The sequence below is a fragment of the Megalops cyprinoides genome, chromosome 1, assembly GCF_013368585.1.
Source record: "Megalops cyprinoides isolate fMegCyp1 chromosome 1, fMegCyp1.pri, whole genome shotgun sequence".
Classification (NCBI taxonomy): Eukaryota; Metazoa; Chordata; class Actinopteri; order Elopiformes; family Megalopidae; genus Megalops; species Megalops cyprinoides.
In genome coordinates this window covers 38938644-38958978 of record NC_050583.1, presented here as the reverse complement: position 1 = coordinate 38958978, position 20335 = coordinate 38938644, and the positions used below count along the sequence as shown (strand labels likewise).

General features: G+C 44.3%; 1 protein-coding gene across 1 annotated transcript; it reads right to left on the bottom strand.

Annotated features, from left to right (window-relative positions):
- Positions 1-780: 780 nt before the first annotated feature.
- LOC118782089 (protein phosphatase 1 regulatory subunit 1B-like) lies at positions 781-19917 on the bottom strand. Its single transcript, XM_036535722.1, has 5 exons — positions 19463-19917; positions 6388-6471; positions 6084-6159; positions 4195-4359; positions 781-3619 (listed from the first exon to the last, which is right to left on the bottom strand). The coding sequence occupies exons 1-5, from the start codon at positions 19574-19576 to the stop codon at positions 3426-3428; spliced, it is 633 nt and encodes a 210-aa protein (XP_036391615.1). The 5' UTR covers positions 19577-19917; the 3' UTR covers positions 781-3425.
- Between the last annotated feature and the right edge of the window lie 418 nt (positions 19918-20335).

Here is a 20335-nt window from a genome sequence, read left to right as displayed (position 1 = left end):
TCAGAGGATATCACCATTGATGTCATTACGACCAGTCAGCGACTTTGAGAGTGGCGGTTCCTTACAAATAGAAGACCAACGTACCTTTAAAAATGACTTTCATTAAAAAAAAAAATGTTCATGTATATGTGGTGGAAAAGTGCGTTGGGTCAGTTATACCGGAGGTTATGTGTAGCCTATGTGTCTCCCAGTAAACTCCAATGTCAAACTTGTCTATTTGTAGACAATAAATGGATCAAAGCTCTTTGTCGATGCAGTGGACGTTGTATCAGTCAGATAAATACAAAATGTTCAAACATCGTTTATATTATTGTTAACACGACTAGCCAACAGAATCGAAACGAAACAACTTTATTTTGTGAAAAGACTACATCTTCCAGCATGCCTTGAGAAAGCTGTACCGGCAGTCTTGCAGCAAAAAAGGCTGCTATACGCCGTCAAGTGGCTGAAATGCACAATTTACGCAGTACATAGTACATATTGTACATATGATATTGCTGCTCTGTTATACACCTTCCACACAATTATAAAATAATATAATTAATCTCTAGCATTAAGAACCCCTCATTCCTAATAATAATAATAATCGTCATCATCATCATTATCATATTTTTGTTCCCAAGGGAAATTTGTCTTTAAACCAGCCTTGTAACCAAATAACTGTCAAGTAATGCTTTCTAACACACACACACACACACACACACTTTCAGTTGCAGAGACGTGGAGACGTGGATTAGAAATAAACCAGTCAAAGATCTTTTTTTTGATCAGGTATGTTATTATTGCTCAGATTTCATGATCTACATCTTGACAGGTTCAGAAAACAAAACAAAGAAGCCAAAAACCAAATAACAAAATAATCTGCAAAGAAGAAAAATAAAGTAGATAGCAAGTTGCGTGTTTCTGTGGCAGTGTACATATAGCAAAGGGAGAGTGAGTGAGAGAGAGTGAGTCACAGGCCATGGTCCAGGGCAGTGTTTCCAACTACAACAGTCACCATGCCCTCTGAAAGCCAGTTTCACATTCAGAAGTCTCTCGGGGGAGAGCTGAGGGGTTTATCCAGGAGCACAATTAGAATATTGTTCACATCTTTCCTTGATTTTGGGGCACCCTGTTATTGTAAACACATTAAATGAATTTTAGATATAATGCCTTGTGAAGAAAAAAGTAAAATGTGAGTTCTGTGAGTAAACATTGCTGGAAAAATATCGAGATCTGGTGACAAAATGGGAGAGTTGGCAACACTTGCTCAGGGGAGTCCTTACATGAGTGTATGCTTCTGCACAGTCTCACCACACCCAGGGATTTCCACACAGGATTTAAAACATACTTCAGTGTCATGACACAAAGTTATGAGATGTGCTATTATACCAGTGTTAATGCTAAGTTAACAAAAATACAGCAATATAAATGATCTAATTCACTGTTTCCTGAAGGTTTAGCTTGGAGTCAGTTTCAGTGATTTATCAATAACTGGTCAAAATGACCAATTATTGAACTTTACCACTGGGTATTGCATGTCATACAAGTCCACAGCTTAGTAAGAAGTTCACTCTTCTGGTTTATTAAATATCAATGTAACTATAATAAAAGACAGTAATCAGCTCAGTGTATATAATATGTTAATAATAGCCTGCCATACATACTGGTAATATATATTATCATAAAAGTATACAGTGACTGGCCTTAGGTGTGGACTAGTAAATTGAATGTGGTACAAAATGCATAACAAACTGTGATTTGAACTTCCTCAGACAGTGATCTGAAGCAGTGCTGTAATGCCAACAGAAGGGTCTGCTGTAGTGATGATCCATTATTTGTTAACAATGACAGTCAGAAAATCAGTTCCCATAATTGCACGGCAGTTCTGACAGCTGACATCCCTCTCTCTGCTCTCCCTGTTCTCTGTATCATCCAAACAGCCATTATCTCTTTCTCAGGGGCTCACTGCTAACACCACCACAGCTTGACTTGATTGGATTACTGGCTTAGATTTACATCTTATCAGGATCTTGTAAAAGAGATAATTGAAGAAAAAAACACATCAAAAATCTCTTTTCAAAGGTTTACAAAGCTGACTCTGATAAGGAGTTTAGTTTGTCCAGCAGTTCAAATGCCTAACTGTCATGGCTTAAGGCGCCTCCAGCTGTTGTATTTCATCCCTTTGCTAATGCTTGGTAAAGGTAAACTAGAGCTGACTCCAACTCGGTCAAAGACAAGGGAGACTGCATCTAATTAAAGCAAGAATAATGAGTGTAAGGACCTCATTAGGGACGATGTGGGGAGGAGAGAGAGGTACCCCCCCCCCGGCTGTTCCAGATGCTTCTGCCACCCTGCTGCTGTGATCTGGCTGTCAGGAAACACAAATACTCACAGACGTACGCACACAGACACACACACACACACACACACACTCACACTCACACTCACACTCACACATATACATGGTCCCTTTATGCATGCCTTGCATACAGCGTGACTGCATTTGAGTCATAACATGGTCAACAATGTGACACAAAATGTCTCAAGTCCTTTACTTTATCTAATCCAGTTGATGTCCCCTATATAGCTTTGGGTGGTGACCACAAGTTAATAATATATAGTCAAAGACTGGTCATTCAGTGCATTTCCCCAGTCCTTATCATTGTATCGCTACATCAGACACATTGCTATAGACCAACTACTGGAAGAGTACCTAAGTATGAAAAGTACACTGCAATGTTTTTTAATTTAGTTTTCATATATCTGCATTATCTATATTTAAAATATCTGTGCCTGTGCACCTAATGAAATGGCAGTGGGGGCAGTCAGAAATGCCTTTTAAATATGGGGTTATAGTGCTGGCTCTGACATCATTCAAGGACAAGCCTCCAAAACCAACCAAAAATGAAAAGTATTAACAATACATTGAATATGTGTGTGTCTGTGTTTTCAAATTCCATGTCAGTGCCCCATCTGCTAATGCCCTCCGTGTCACAAAGGAACATTTGTTTGAATCAATGTAGATGCACAAACCCATGGAATGAGTAACCAGAATTGAAGAATAGCATAGTGTTGCAGGGAATAGTGAGTCTGGCCCCTTCAGCTGACCTCAATAGCCCTCCCCTAACTCATAAGCTCTTAACTGACAGAAGTGCAGCGGCCCCTCCTGCGGTCTGCAGGTACTGACCGGTGCCATCTGGATCACTCTGCACCTGTTCATAGGGTTTCATTCAAAATGCACTGACATGCTGTCCACCCCATCTCCTTCCCTCTCTCTTTCTCTCGCATACATAAAAATGCTTACACACACACACACACACACCTGTTTCCTTCATGATACTGAGCTTGCATTGTCCTCTTACTTCATTCATTTTCCCCTCCTCCCTCTCTCCATGAGAAACATCTCCCCCTCTCCCACTCCCAACATTCTCTCCCCCTGTCAGTCACTCCCATCTCCCTCGCCCCTCTCCTTCCTCGTCATCATCATCGTCGTCTTCCTCATCGTCGTCTTCCTCGTCTTCATCCCTTTCCACATCTTTCTGGGCCCTCGGATAGGTCGGCCTTCCCAGGCCAGTAGCTTCTGACCTTGGCAGCCTCTCTGTGTGGGTATCCACAGTGCTCACGTCTGCTTGAGAATCTAGAGAAACAGGAAGTGATGGCAGAGGGGTAAGATACATGAAATGATGTCAAAAGTGGGCCCACTAAACATAGCTGGTCTCCTCGAGGCTATCTCTGAGTGGGTCTGTTGATTGACACGCAAGGGAGGGGACATGCATGGGAAATCTTCATGGCGAAACAAAGTGGTTCAACACAAACAACAGAAGCACTCCTCGGGATACACAAAAATTTGTCCTATTCTCACATTCACTGTACGCCTGCTCCACCACAACAGTGTTCATGTCAAAGGCATTTAAAAAGTTAATAGCAGCAGCAAACACTTGGTTTATTCTGCAGAACCACACCTATGGTAGCTCTATCAGTGTGAGAGTTTTTTGCAAGTATCAGTGTCTTGGTGAGTGTTTCAGTGTCATAAACCGTGTCAGTGAACCAGTGCTGTTATCAGTGTCCGTGAGTCAGTGCCTGTGAAAGTGAATCAGCGTCGGCACCGGCGTCACTGAGTCAGTCTCAGTTAGTGAGTATCAGCAGTGTCAGAGCCCGTGAGTCATAGTGTGGTATTCAGGGGGGTCCCTGGTCCCAGAGTGCCCCTCTCACCAGCACTGGAGGAGGAGCTCTCGTCACTCTCCTCGCTTTCCTCACTCTCCTCACTCTCCTCTCCTGAGGAGGGGCAGTCCTCGTTCTCCACCCCCCCAGGGGCATCCTCCAAGGGGGGGCAGGCGCCAAGAGTCTGCATGTGAGCTTGAGCCATCCGCTGCACGGCTGGACCCACACACAGACACACAAACACACACACGTACACAGACACACACACAAACACAGACGTACAAACACAGGGATAAAGGGATAGATTGTTTTTTTTTTTTATTACCAAGCTTCAGAACCACAATCGCTGTGCTTTACTTGTGCATTCAGATGGAAGGCAAGATGTCCTTGATGCAAGATGGAAACATCTGTATGAACAGACAGATATCTGTACCAGTGTAAGCCAGTGGGTGTGTGTGTGTGTGTGTGTGCGAGTGTGTGTGTCTGTACTACAGCTGTGTGCACTGTCCTGTAATCCTGGATGATCCAGAATAGCACAGACTCACACTCGCTGCACAGCTGTCACTACTCCTAATCTCACCATGCACACACACACACCGCATGCACACACACACGTAGTGTCAGACGCACGCTTGGATGCACATGCGCGGACACAGTCACACGCACACACATTCGCTCATTTCTCTATGATTTTCTCAGTGCACTACTCATGAGACAGAGAGAGACACCTGTGTGATGTGAAACTAATAAAGCACATTGGAGTAGAAACTGAATAGTAATAGTGAAACGTGGCAAAGAGACAGGCACAGCACACACAAAGAAGTGGCTGTGAAGCACAGAACATACAGGTACAGTAGTAGTGACACTATAGATCAGATCATTGAGTGTGTTGTTGCTCATTAGAACACTCATCAAAGACACATGCCCAGGCCAGCATGCAACCTTGAAGAGAAGGGGAGAGAGTGTGAGGCAGTTGCCAAGCGGTTGCACAGTGGTAGCTCAGAGGTCACAAGCGCAGACCAGGATTTGTAACTAGCAGCGTGGTGTAGTGAAGCTTGGTAAAACAGCACACACAAGGATAATGTATAGACAATACATACAAGCACCAACAGCCACATTGCCTTTATTCAACGAGCATTTATCCTGAACTGTGACTCACAGTTAAATGTAAATGGTCATTTTTTTCTTCATAAACAAAGTTTGGGGAATTCAGCAATAACAAATGCAGTAATGGATGCAGAAAATATGCTGGTGTTTGGAAAATGCTTGCATTTATGTTACAGTCAATGTCAAGGACAAATGCTGATTCAATCCATGCTTTACATGCACGTAGGCTGTGTTCACATAAGCACATATTGAAAGGTATGGCAGCTAAAGTCCCGTGACTCAATTTTGCAGCACATGTGAACACCCTCTCATGGTGCAATGCAGATGGAAATAGATTGAAAACGCTTTGATTGAAAAGACAGTTTTCAAGTCAGACTCTTGGCTCCACATAGAGAAGGAGGTGAGAATTCACACCTCGATGTTGACATCAGAATCCAAAAACAGAAAACAGCTCATTTTGATTTATGAACATGAGAAAAATCTGATGGTCTCCAATACATCACTGAGAGAGCAGGCCAAAAGCATGACAAAGCCGCATGCACACATATAGACACGACAGCACCTGTCTAATTAAACAGTACAATAAACAGACCAAAAATTACTACTTTTGCTTGCATTTAAAAAATTATCAAAGCATCTTTGATTTTGACAGAAGGAAAGGAGCTCATCCAAACAAAGTCCTCTTTCTGGAGGTTGTGATGCACAACTGGCACATCTAATTTGCCCCCTGCAGCAACAGTCACGCGTGCCTATATGCATACTGACCACTCTATTGATGCTCTGCAGTCAGGCACATACAGATCCCCTTGCGACCCCCCCAAAAATGTACCTACCTTTCAGTGAAGGAGGCTGGTAAGAGCACGGGTTGACACGTTTCGGCTTGAGGATTCCATTCTCCCCCACGACCCACTGAAACCACAATTGTCCACCAAAGCCAAGAAATATGTACCAAATTATTTAATATTTCATGAGTAAAAGTATAAAATGTAATACACATTTAATTGTTCAAAAATGTTTCACAATTTCATGTCTCACTACCCTGTATTCTGCCAAATTTACAGTATGTGATAGAAAACATTATGAATTTCAAGATTAAACTGTAATTATTCCTCTCAGTTTGGGATGGCACTCTCTGACCTGGTGAGTGGCAGTCTCTTCCTCAGGGGATGGATTGTCTGACACTCTGAACAGTGTGGCAGGCGTGGGTCTCCGACGTCGGATCTGCACACGGAGTCACGCGGAGAAATGGACCCACAAAGAAAGAGAAAGAAAAGATGAAGATGCCTATGATGAAATATCGCTCAGTGTGTGTGAGTGTGTGAGTGAGCATTTCAGTGTCTCTGCTTGCATCTACAGTTGGAATTTGTGCTAGCTTCTATTATTCCTAGAGCCCTGTTCAAAATAACGCATGTTTGTACCCTGACTAGGTGGGCGTTTGGATGTAAGTGAATTAGTATGTGTCTAGCCCAAACTCAAAGTCTCACTCTCTGGCCCCTTCCCCAAAGAGCCCCGGCACAGACAGCTGGGAGCAGGGACTCACTGACCTATCACTCAACATGCAGAGGAGAGGACATACACTGCTGCTGCAACAGCTTCCCCCCGAGGCAGGGATGGACAACAACATTTGCCTAGAGCCACCAGGCTCCTATTTCTTACAATGACAAGACTCCACATTACTACTGCCAGAGGCCCGCGGGCCATCTGTTTATTATTTCTCCAGATCAGCGTCCCAACTGGTCAGACTGAGCTTCATGATGAGATGAAAACCAGGAAGTTTCTGGTTAGGGAAACAACATTTTCTAATGAAGGCTTGTGCCTGGCAGGAGACTCAGATCATAACTGAAAACAAAAGACATTGACCTCCTCTCTGCTGAGCACCTGACGTTAAAACCTTCTCTTAGGTGGTGTAAAACTGTGTACCTGCAGAAAAAGTCTTGCTGGCCACCTGTGGCACCTGGCTCTGTCAGGCTGCCTGAGAGGTGTCTCAAACAACAGAACAAAGAAGTGTTTTTGAGACAGGGAACTGTTTCTAATCACCTTTCATCACTGTATACATTCAACTCTATCATTTGGCATTCAAATTCATATGGGCCCCCCCTGGCCATGTTCAGTATTATGACAGCAGCATCCTGTCACACAATGGAAAGCTACTGTGCCGATAATAACCACAGTGGTTCGCTGGTCCCTTATTACATTCTTATCAATAACAGTCTAAATGCTTGATAATCGCATCACTGATGTCCTTCTCTTCTCTGATTCTCTATTTGTTCCAATCCCCTTCCGATCCCCTCCTCCTCACTTCCTGTTTGTCCTGCATATTCTCCTATTTCCATTCCTCTCCATTCCGTTGTCTCTGACCTCTACTCCCGCTTAGCAGGAAGTGCTCCCGCTGGTACAGGACAGGACCGCGGTCTCTCCCGCCCCTGTCACATCAGCAGGTCTCTGTTTAACCCCCGTCCCGCTCCACCTCAACTCCCTGACAGGACATTCTGGAGATGAGGCGGAGCCCAGATGTCTCAAAGCCTGCAACCAGACTTTTATTGGATGGGCTAAGCTTGCCCCTTTCATGAGCAGGTATTCCTAGAACCAGCAATGACTTTGGCGGAAAATATGTACAGTGTGTGTAGTGTGTGTATGCTTATCTGTATTAGCCATAATGCTTCCATTATCAGAATCAACAGTGGCCTTTTCCACACAGCGGTCATGACTCCTGCCTTGAAATTGTGCTTTACAGACAGGCAAATGGGTATAAAGATTTTAATTCTAATGTTCTCAATTACCCTCTAATAGACCATCTCCAATCATCTTAATCCCAAACAGAGAGGATACACAAATGTACACACACACATGCGCATGCACACGTAAACACTCTCACGTACAGAGTGTTTCCCGGAATGGTGATGTACATGTGGGATGAGGCCTGCCCCACACACAGGGCATGTGTACAACTGCAGTTAGGGTGACGGTGGTTCATGGTAGAGAGAGGCTTGGTGACATAACGATGCCTTCTGTAATTTTCCAGCCCAAATCGCCCCACTTCAGTGTTATGTAAGTCGTGACTTTCTCATTCGCGGGAATATCAGGGCACAAACAGTCAGATTACATTCAGCGTTGTTTTCTGTTTTCTTGTTCTGACATATCCTCACATAATCTCATGGTGTTTTGCTTGTGTCTAATCCTCACTATTTCCGTCTGCCCGGTTACACTCTCAGTGCTTGTAAATCCTCATTTTAAAGTGATGTGAGTGTATCTTTGCCATGCTTTCAGCACCGCCCTAGGTGTGCAACTGTGCAGTGGGCAATTGGTTTGATTGCCATGGCCATTTGGACATCTGTTTGAGGAAGACAAAATGTATCTGTCATTCATGCATTCATTATGTGTCATTCATTATCCATTATAAAGTAACAGGCAACTGAACCTGCAACCTTCTGGCCTCAAGTTCAGTTCTGTTACCAGTGCTACACTGCTCTTCACATGCACAGTACTATGTACTGTGGCTGTAAGGACAAACAGACAGCTGCCCGCTCAACGTCAGCATTGATTGGGCAAGACGAAAGCCAGCAGAAAGTATAACAGAGGAAACTGACAGCGAGACAGAAAGACAGCAAGCTTCAGCCTCAGCCTCCTTGCAGATCTCTGTGTCTGCCTCTCCGGTGGTGCTTTAATGAGCCCAGAAGCTCGTTAGGGATGAGGGGTGTTAATTGAAACAGTGTGACCGGCGCGACCCTCTCCCCCAGGGACTCCCAAAGCGTAAACTGACAGGCCGTACCGCAGAGACCGAAACCCGCCGTGTCCCGGTAATGTCAAGGACGGCCCGAGGACAGATTGCTGCTTAAAACAGCCCCTCCCTCCACAGAGCATCGTCCTCCAGTGCTCCTAATCACAGTCTGTCATACTTAAGATTAATGATTAATGGACACAAATTCCGTCAGGGCACAGACAGTCAGATGTCACTAATGCGTTCATTCATCTGGAGTGAAACGCTGTTGTGTTGGAAGGTGACTGTCGTGATCACATCGATCGCATGGAGACTTGGAGTAGGGGATTTAGTGAAAATTAGCTGAGGTGCTGCATGACATGGAGTGCTTGACAGACTTTCTGTTTTAATAACATGGCAGCCAATACCTTAGCACATGGCAAGGGATACTCTTTCCGCAGAATGGAGAAAATGTTTTTACTTGGTTTTTTCTCCAGGTTACAGCTTCTATTTCTGTCTTAGAGGACAAAGTTGGGTGACAAAGTTGGGGTAATGTTCCTCTAAAACATGTTTCATATATTCGGGGTGAGGTACAGAAAAGAAAAGAGAAATGCATGCACACTTATTAACTTCATTTTTGGGACTGCAAAAATATAGATTCTTAAAATTAGACAAGTGGAAATAGAGTAGCAGGGGACAACTGTGTTTTTCTTATGGAATCTATGATTGTGTCTTGGGTGAAACCTTGGGGTCTTTGGGTGAGTTCTGCTAAATGGTGTCCTGTGTAAAATAAACAAAATGGGTGAAATGGAATTGATATACTCAAGCTAATATTGTAATCATTTATGTTTAATAGTGTTATGATTTTTTTATCTTCTTTTTTTTTTCTTTTCTTTGGATGGGTTCATGGTGGCTATATTTTTTTCAGGGAGTTTTTTTGGGCTATGGTGCTTTTTGTCTTTTCCTTACTTGTAAATATGTAAATAGCACTCTTTTCAAAGCTACTTGTCAAAACAGATTTTTGAAATAAGGGGCTTTTAAAAGCCAAAAGTCTCTCTCTTTTTCTCTCCTCTCTCTCTGTCATTCCAGTTAAACTCAGTACACTTGATGAAAACGACAAACTCAAAAACTCAACACAAAAACAGTAACAGCAACTGCTTGTCATTAACAAGATAAAGTTCCGAAAAAGGTAAACAGGGGCAAAGTTAAATAGGATAATTAAGTTGAAAATAAGAAGTTGTCTTAGAAACCTAGAGTGTTTGAGTTGTGGATGAGGTGCTATTTGTGTCTTTCCCTGTCCCTCTGTGGCAGGGAGCGAAATGAAGCTTGCTCCCATTACTTCGGTCTTTTGTGCCTTTCCCAGGAGGATGGGTAATCTATCCATGTCCTGTAGGCTTGGGAAATGTGAGAAGAGTTGTTATTTTTGGGGAGTAAGTTTCTCGTACTTTCTAGTGAAGTATAGTTCCACGTCAGCCTCTTGTTGGCTGCTCTCGATTTCTCCTCATCTCTCTCTCTCTCTGTCTCTCTGAAGTCACTGTCACTCCTTGAGAAGGTTTACCTCAGATGGTGGTGTGTATGTGAGCAGAATTCGTAATGCATGTGACACACATAGACTGCCGTGCAGGCTTCACGTCTGGATCTGAAAGTTCAAATCGGAGCCTGGGTGATGGAGACAGCCGTAAGTGAGGGATCCTGGGTCAGGCTTTGGACAGACGAGTGCAAGCTGGACCAGAACAAGGTCTGACTGATATGGGCCTCCCCTGCTGGGACAGCCCCCTACGGATCTGCTGCCTTGCACCCCGGCCTATTAAAAGAAGCACCAGGACAGCTTAAACTAGATCTGGGGCCCCGAGGGACGAGAGAGCTCCCGCCCACACCAAAGACAATGGGAGGGCAGAGATGCTCAGCATTCTTTTGAAACACGCTCTTTGGCGCTGCAAGAGAGCTCTCTAAACACTACAAATATGTGGCATGGCTGGTCATATGTAAATTGTGTTGGGAATGAGAACATTGTTGGTAATGTAATGGTGGATTCCATAAAAATCTTGTAATTTCACTGAGGGATACAGACTGATGTCGGCCCACATGCTCTCTTACTCCTACAGTACGTGAGCTCAGACACACACACACACACACACACACACACACACACACACACACACACACATGCACACACACACAAACACACACACACTCACATGCACACCCACTCACACATGCACACACACACACACACACACACACACACACACACACACACACACGCACACGCACACACACATACACATACACTCACATGCACACATACTCACACGTGTACACGCACACACTCACAGTCACACACAGACACACATGCACACACATACCTGTCATTTTTCAGTCCTTTTACTGTCAACCAATTAAATTCCTCTCACTCTCTCTGTCACTCTCTCTCAGAAGCAGGTCAACACTGTTGCTGTTTCAACACTCAATCCCTCTTCAATCTGGGTCCCTTCTCCCGTCTGTTCTCTCTCTCACTGCACCTCTCTCTCTGAATTAGTACATAATCTGTGATTTTCATTCTCTCTCTCTCTCTCTCTCTCTCTCTCTCTCAATCCCCCATTTTATCTGACAGACCATCTCTTTTTCAGTGCACGCCACCATAACAGCACAACACACATTAGTAGTATACACCACTATTTTGGAGACTATGCTTCACACAAAATCATTATCATTCAATTTAGGTATCATACTCCCTTACACAGTCAGGTATACTACACCAGTATATGGTCATGCCCCAGTATGCAGTTCAGTGTGCTATTCCCAGTCATCTATTCTACACCAGTGCACAGTCAGGTATCCTACACCAGTATATTGTCAGATAGCCTACACCCATACAGTCATGTATTCTACATGCATACACTGTCAGGTATTCCATACTCATACACTGTCAGGTATCCTATACCAGTTCACAGTCAGGTATTCTACACAAACACACAGTCAGATACCTTTCTACACAGTCAGGTAAAGTATATGGCAGCCAATGCATTGCCTAAGTACCACTATGATAATAGTGGTCAATATACAACAAGTTTTATATTTAGCAGCAGTATATCTCACCCACTTGCATTTACAGTCTGAAATCCAAATTTAAATGGATGTAGTCATACAAAAGGCTTGAGTATTGCCAGTGTGATATGGAAACAATGATCAAAGCAATTAGTTCCAGGCACCTGAAGGTCTTTATGATGAAGAGACTGACTGAAGCATTTAACAAAAACAATTCTGTTGTAACGCTTCTGTCAAATTTATTTTGCTGACATTATGCATGGTGACGCTAAACAAGTGAGATAATCAACTGGCAAGTGACAGCCATGTGATGTATTAGAGTGGAACAGCAATGATCTAATGTGTCCCGCTCTATCACACCACAGCCCACTGCAAAAACTGCAGGCCATGCATGACGCTGAAATAAAAACATACATAGATGACCATCAATTTGCAGTGGGAGCTGAAACACAAGCGATGTTCGAGGGGGTGGTGGTTGTGGTCTCTGCACTTCTTCCGAGCACGCCCTGCACCCTTTCCTGGATTAAGGTGTGTTAAACATAGCTGCTGGGATCTTAGAGCAGAGGTGTATTGACACGACTCTGGGTGTGGCGAAGAGAAAAACAGCGCACAGTAAAAGTAAAGTCCTGTCACGTATTTGTTCCACCCATGCACTACACCAGCTGAATTTAATTAGCACAACTCTTCAGCCAGGTAGAGGAGCTAATTAGTGAAATCACCTTGTTTCATGAATGGCTAGAACAAATACATGGTAGGACTTTTACTCTCTGAAGCCGGGGTTTTCCACCTCTGCCGTCCGCACAACTGATTTAGTGTCATTTCTTACCACCCATCAATTCACACTACCGGGTAAACTCATGTAGGGCTTATCAGGCCAGAGAAAATCTCCACAACTTTTTGTTGCTTTGTTTTTTGTCATTATATTTATGACATATTCATTATGAAATTATGGAAGCATAAGCAATTTTTGAATGTGCTGAATTAAGCTGTATTAAATTGTATTAGTATTTGAAGCTGAGTTACACCAGGGATCAGACTTCCAGCTGTCCAAACTGTACTCAATTTGCAGTAATCCACCACATATGGGCAAAAGAGTGCAGCAAGGACATGCAGAAATGTTGATCATGCATGAAAAATTTTGCCATAAATGAGTTCCTTGTTTGCATTTTGATATCAATGTGATTGGAACCCTAAAGAAAAATACTTATCAGGTCCAGTTAAACTCTGGTGGGAAATTATTCAATTGGGATGCACTGACCTCATAATGGCCTTTATCCTCTGCAGGCAAGGGAAGGTTACAGGCAGTAGTATGGCTCAGATAACCTCAATGAATTGTATAACTGGAGGTGGTGCACCCTGACTGCAGTCACTCCAATATGGTGTCTTTGGTCCAAAAGTTGGTCCCATCTATAGGCTATCATCTATAGGCTATCATTGGAAAGCTTTCATAACAAAAAATAACAGCAGAATTATAATGTTCTAGTCACAAGAACATATTCCTTAGGTTCGCCGTTTTTAGGAAAGCATACTAATGATAAAAAGAATGCTTATTATATTAAAATGAATGATCTGCCAGAGCAATAGTCTGTGATTGGTGAAACGCACAATGTTAGAGTGAGCCTAACTCAGATATTTCAACAGCAACTGTTTTTGTTTCCAGGCATGATATTTTATAGTTATATAACATTAATTGTTATAGTTATATAAAATTAATTAATAGTTGTATAATATTAAAAACCCATGATTATATATATTTGTTGTTTGTGAGTAACAGGCCCCTTTCCAGAAACTTAGAAAGGCCTTAATACTGCCCACTAAAAGACTGGAGACTGTTCGTCTGCCAGTGTAATCCCCCCAGAAACACATATTAAGACTTGCTGTTGACAGACAGCAGGCACTACAATGCAAACTGGTTTTTGTTTTTGTGGCACTTTTTCATCAAGCTCAAAAGGTCTCTGAAACCCTCACTGAGGGAGAGAACATCCCCTCAATTCATGAAAGATCATCACTCGTCAGTTTTAAGTGCTGAGGCAGCCACTGCAGAGCCAATCAAACTGTTGGAATGATAAGGGGGCCAGATCAAGAAAGCCAGATTGGAGTTTAGTCCCAACAGCCGGGAGATAAAAAGGATTTTAAGTGGAGCTCAAGTGTACAACCCTGCTCAAGAGACCAAAGGGCTGAGGGAGAGTTTTGAAGGGGGGGAGTGTGTCATGAGGGTTGAGCCGCACTGTCCAGACATATATACTTCATCAGTCGGACAAGTAACATACACAACATACACATTTGCTCATTACTCATTACCCTGAAAGAACACGCAAAATAATGAGAGGGTGCAGCCTCCCCCCTGGGGCCTCGTGCTGGCGGGATGTGACAGATTACTGTGTGTCTGTCACTCGGCTTGCTTCCGACAGCCTCAAGTGGCGGATGCAGACTCTTGGACCAGCGCTGTGGAATCATTCTGGAGAGCATTCAAGCATCACTGGGGTGCAGATGATATCTTCAGATCACATGGCTCCAGCCAGACATACTGAAGGTGTATCTAGTCTCTGAAGAGCCACGAGCTGCTGGTTGGTAGCATCTGCTCCCTGGCAATTTATGAAACGGGTCAAGATACTGCTGAAGAGCACCCAAAAATCGACTCCATTCATAAGAAATGTCGCCAGTAGTATTGCACATTGTGGCTGTTATTATGGTAATAGTTGAAGTGCTGCACAAACTCGACACCTGGATATACACAAAGGTGAATAATGCTTACATACCCCCGTGCAAATGGGTATTGCATAATGGCTGTTAAAATATACAGCAACGGAAACTTAGTTAACATACTAATAAACAAGTGCTAACATAGCTGATTGTCTGATATGAGCTGCAAGATGATGTGACTTGTTTAATGCAGATAAGCAAAGCTATTCCCAGCGGGTGCAATCGAGGTGGCTTTGCATTCCAATACTAATTAAGAGATGCCATTGCAAAAAATGCAAGAGAGTTAGTGTGTTCCCCAGCTTCTAACAGCTGGACCTTATGGTTGCTCTATATCACAAGCACAGTCACAGCAACTCACACAGGCATGCGCGCACGCACACACACACACACACACACACACACACACACACATAAGGCACAAACCAGCATGTCCATTGTCCAGTTATTCACAGATGTCTCCTACATTAACGCAATATTCCTAAAGACCCCACGTATTCAAAATGACAACATATTAAAAACTCTTTATTCACAAATTTAAGAGGACTAATTTAAGGGAAGTTGTGACAATCTGAAATGGCTAGTGATTATAAAGATGATGGTTTCAGACAGAGGCATAACTGGTCCAACCCTGTGCGCCAGCGATGGATCGATGGATTCACACTCCCCCACCACGTATTAACTGAGGCTGGAATCAATTCCTTGTCTGACAAGCCCCGAGTGAAGGCTTTGTGCTGCTGATGCTCTGTTTCTTATCATCCATTCCTCACGTTCAGCTAAACCTTTTCATCTGTTCCCTGGCCAAGAACAGACAGAGAAAAATACTTTTCTAACTGTTCTGATTTTCCCTGAACCAAATTCAAACCTCACACACATGAGCCTTGTGTTAAGATTTAAAGAATTACTTCAGAAGATCATTTAATAAGTCTACATTCAGTTACACGAACAGCCTTGCACACTCCCCACTCCCTCAACCACCGGTGCTGTCAAGGTACAGTCACGTGACATCATTAGGACAGGTCATAGAAGATACTACAGGATTATACCAGGATGAGCAGCGCCTGGCCTTGTACCATTGTACACCCCAAACAGGGGACCTTTGCACTGGAGCCTCTGGGGGCTGCAGAGGAGCTGAAAGGCTCCAGTCTGCGTAGCATCACAGCAGGAGCAGGAGGGACCTCAGACAGGCACCGGGACAACACTGAGAGAGCAGGCACACACCCGCGCAGAGCAGAGTGTATGAGAGAGAGAGCGACCGATGCACAGCAGCACTACCATGCGGAGGCTGCAGGGCAACGTTCGCACCCTTCCCTTCATCTGTGCTGAGAGGGCCTGCTGTCTGGGTCATGATGTCAGTGGACAGTACGGTGCAGAGTGAAACACAGTGCGCAATGCTACAGTGCAGTGAAACACAGCAACCTGATCACGTGTCACAGGGTGTCTGCTGCAGAAGAGACTTCCATGGAGATGCAGTCATTACTCTGCTAGTATGGTACTGGTGCCTCAATGGGGGCAGCAGTCTAAAGTTGTTCTTAAACCACATCATTAGGCATAGCTGATTGTCTACATGGGAGAAAATTATTTGCCATAAATACAGAATATGGGATGTTCGAGCCCCCAGAGATCGTAAGCACAGCTCACAATGGTTGACTAACCTTGAGTGAAATGAACATGGGTGAGGTGTAACACCTAGTGCTGGCACAGAGACAACGGAGTAGAAGTTTTGGGGCTCGCTGCATGTGAGTGGAGCAGATTGGCACAGGGCCACTGCAACTCAATTTTCTCAGCTCAAATATTGTATTCAACCCAGCCCAGCTGAGGGATGGATAAACATCTATTACCCTCACGGTGCCGAGTGACAACCTCAATGCATAGACCTGCCTTTCGCCAAGATCACTATGTCCCCTTCCCAGCATGCCTGGCGTTTCTCCTGAGATTTTCCACTGATAGGAGCGAGTGTTTACAGTTTCACAGGCCGGCCGTATTTACCCACAAACACAAACTGCACCAAAGGTCACGTACAATCAGGCAGCTCTGAAACAGGGCTCGGGAGAGATATGGAGAGATTCTGTTTTGCTTTTATTCCCCCAAAAAAGCGTGAAAATTTATTTACCTTAATTTGATATATTGACAACAACTAGCAATAGGGTAGAGAAGGTTGGATAAGGTCAAACTAGGGCTTACAAGAAACAAATGTAAGATGTGAGATGAAAAAGGACTTCATTATGCAAAATAAGACTGCTTGCTGAGCATTTCATTGTGATGGGTCAGACTTCACAAAAAATTCCACCAGTAATTATGACACTGGAAGCAAAGTGGCTGATAGTGAATCAGAATTCTTTGGCAAAGTTAATGATGAAATGATCCTATGGGCTTGTCCTCTGCAATCCCATTGTTTGCTTGTGTGAGCCGAGCAGAATAAAAATGGCTCTGAGTGGGTGTTATACGTGGGTGGCTTCCACACACAACCTCTAACACCTGGCAACAGATTTTAGCAGCAGCTAAGGAACTGGATATTCAAATGAATGCTGCTCACATCAATGCATATAAAGTATGCATACATATTGATAGATGCAAACCGCTCACAAATCTACGGTAATGTTGCCTTGCCTAATTGTTTAATAACCAGAAACTATCAATACAATGTTAACTTTATGGCGGTAAATGTAATAATGCTCTGTTATCAGTGTAGTACCACAGAAGTAATAGAATTACTAAGGTAGCTCCAAGCGCACTAACAACATTTGTGCAGCATTGCCAGAAATGTCATCAGGTTGTTACAATGTCATAGCCATGATCTAAGAGTGGTACGTTATTATTTGGGGCGGTATTGCTGCCACTAATATACCTAGTACTTTCCATTGTTCTTGATCCTTGATCTACAGTATTGAATTCAGGACAGGCAGGTTTAGATGCCACATGGCTCGGCGTGAATGACTCGGTGTGCTCCGAACGTTCACCGCCACAGTCATTCCAGCATGATGTCACCTGACAGACAGAGTGGACTTTGGTCAGTGCCGCTGTGTGAATGATGGCAGTGACACTGCGCTCAGGGATTTGCTCAGTGAGTGTGCCCCGCCCCCACCCCCGACACGCACAACTCCTGTACCAGTCCATCTGTATGGCAATGATATTAATTTTCTGTACATAGGGTCTGGCGTCTCCTCCCTCTGAAGGTTAGGCAGTGCGTACATTAACTGGCACATGATTGGTCCGCTGCATTGCCCTGCGATTGAAATGTGCGCAAGGGCTCTCCAAAAAACGTCAGCAACAGCAACAGTTACAACACACTACTGTTAGAGCATTAGACCACGCTGCTGCTCCGTTAGAGCTAGGAGACCCCTCCAGTGCAGATTATCAGTGAACGTGACAGAGTGCCCATTCATGTGTTAATGCGTCCCTTACATTCAGTGGCGTCATTGCAAATGGGCAGACAAGCAGCTAATAAACAAACTGTTTGGGGGGCGGCGGGCCAAGTGTCCAGAGGAATGCAGCAATAGATGCCGTAGCAGTGCACGAGAAGCTCCAGGGCAACTGTAAACAGCAGCTGCGCAAAATCTGGAAGCAGTTTCCTGTCCAATCTGCATATTTTCACATCATCATTGCCCTTGCACCCAGAGCTAGGATCACTTCGGTCACACATTTGATGTAGCAAGTTGAACAGCTAGATGTTTACTGTAGCGACTACAATTTTGCACGTTGGCCAAGGGTAGAAGAGCAAGATTACACACAACATTTACACCTCCACCCCTCAGACCTAGGATCCAATAAGGTCTACTCACTGCGCAAGGATGAGTCTGTACACAGAAGAGGGCACGGGAAGGCTCCCCTTTGAGCTGGCTAAGTGTGCAAACGTTGGAAGTGCAGCGCTCTATGTTACACTGAGCCAGTGTCTTCACCTCACATTGCATCGCATACCTTCTGTGACACCAGATCTCAGTGTTTGAGCAACACTGCAGAAACACTTCTGTAGCACTAAGGCGCCACCCAGGAACCAAACCCACAACTCTCGTGCTCAGAGTCTGGGGCTCTAACCCCCATACTATTACTCCACTATGGTCTTCCACTCACTTCAGGGTGTGAAACGTCACACTGCCACCATCCCTCATCCCCTCTCTCCTCTTCATCTACCCCCAGCCTGACACAAGCAGCCACTCCACTTTCACCCAGTTTCCACAGCCCAGCTCACACGCAACACAAGAAGCGGTGGAGCAGCGCATCTCTCCTGAGCCGTTTGAACTAGACCAGGTACACAGACTGACTGTTCAACATGACAGCTCAGACAGACTCTCTTGGAAACAAAACAAGAATTTTGAGGGAAACAGAGACAGACAGAATGTGTGTGTGAGAGGCAGAAGGAGAGAGAAAGAGAGACACAACATGGAGAAGCTGTGATGCTATAAAATCATTCTGCTTTTGGCCAGTGGTTTTTGCAATAATCTCACTAGAGACTGTAGAAACTAGGCTATTGTCACTGAAATGAAAATAAACACATGTATTGAGCTGAATTATACCAGCTCTGAATGTATAGATTTTTGTGTTGGCTGAAAATAGTGTCCATTTGAGCAGAGTCGATGCATGATTGATCCACCCAGCATCAGGATTCTGTGATGTGCATGTTTACATGCATCTGGCATGGCAAGGCACAGAGTGAGAGTGACAGAGACAAAAGCAAGAACTGACAGACAGGGAAAAACACAAGAACCAGAAGGGATAGCTGGAGAAAAGAACACACACACACACACATTTCTGAACTTTCTCACTCACCATCTCCACTTGCCGCGGGTCCAGTTGTGTTGGCACAGTAGTCGGAACCGAGAAATGGATCTTTTTTCTCTCCTTTCCTTCTTCTCCAACTTCAGTTGATGAGAGTGGGTCCATGTCTGCGTGTTTGTCTGGAATCCGCAGGGGTCGTTATCCCTGATTGAAATTCCCAGAGCAGAGAGTGGATACCAACTTCCCAATGCTCTGTACCTCTGTGCCTGTCACTACTCCTCTCTAAGGCTGTGGAAACCTGTTTCCCTTTTCTTTCCCTTTCCTCACTTCTGCCCCAAGGCCCTTTCTTCTTTCCTGTTCAGGTATCTGGCTTATTTCTCTCTTCCTTTCCCTCTCCCTCTGACTCTCGCTCTCTGTCTGAGTATGCGTTAAGCTTGTCAACTCTGCTTGGCTCTGTATGAGTGGTGTGGGCTTATCTCTCCCTAGCTCGCTCATAACCTGTGCTGCAGGAGGGAGAGAGGGAGGGACGTCCTTAGTGCAAGCGGTGGGAGGGGGGATGGAGAGAGAGAGGGAGGGGAGGGAGGAAAATAATGAGGTTGAGTTTCTGTGTGTGTGTGTGTGTTGGGAGATTGATGTATCTGTGTGTGTGTGTGTGTATTTTAAGCTGAAGTTGATTTGCAATCAGAAAAAAAGATAATCTTGTCCCTTCAGTTGAGCCTCTTTTGGCCTCTGTTTGTGAATGAGAGATTTGCGCAGTGTGCATGGATGTGTGTGTGTGTGTGTGAGAGAGAGAGAGAGAGAGAGAGAGAGAGAGAAAATTAGAAAGGGTGAATTGGCCACAAGAGTACGTAAGTGGGCCAGTTGGGGTAAGGGAGAGAAAGAGGGAGAGAGGACTCATAACAAAGATATATCTTAAAGCATTCA

Coding starts and splice junctions, on each gene's coding strand:
- LOC118782089 (XM_036535722.1), bottom strand. CDS start 19,576: ATGGACCCACTCTCATCAACTGAAGTTGGAGAAGAAGGAAAGGAGAGA. Junction 4,360..6,083: donor CCAGCCTCCTTCACTGAAAG/GTAGGTACATTT, acceptor GTGTGGGTCCAG/CCGTGCAGCGGATGGCTCAA. Junction 3,620..4,194: donor GAGCTCCTCCTCCAGTGCTG/GTGAGAGGGGCA, acceptor CTGTTTCTCTAG/ATTCTCAAGCAGACGTGAGC.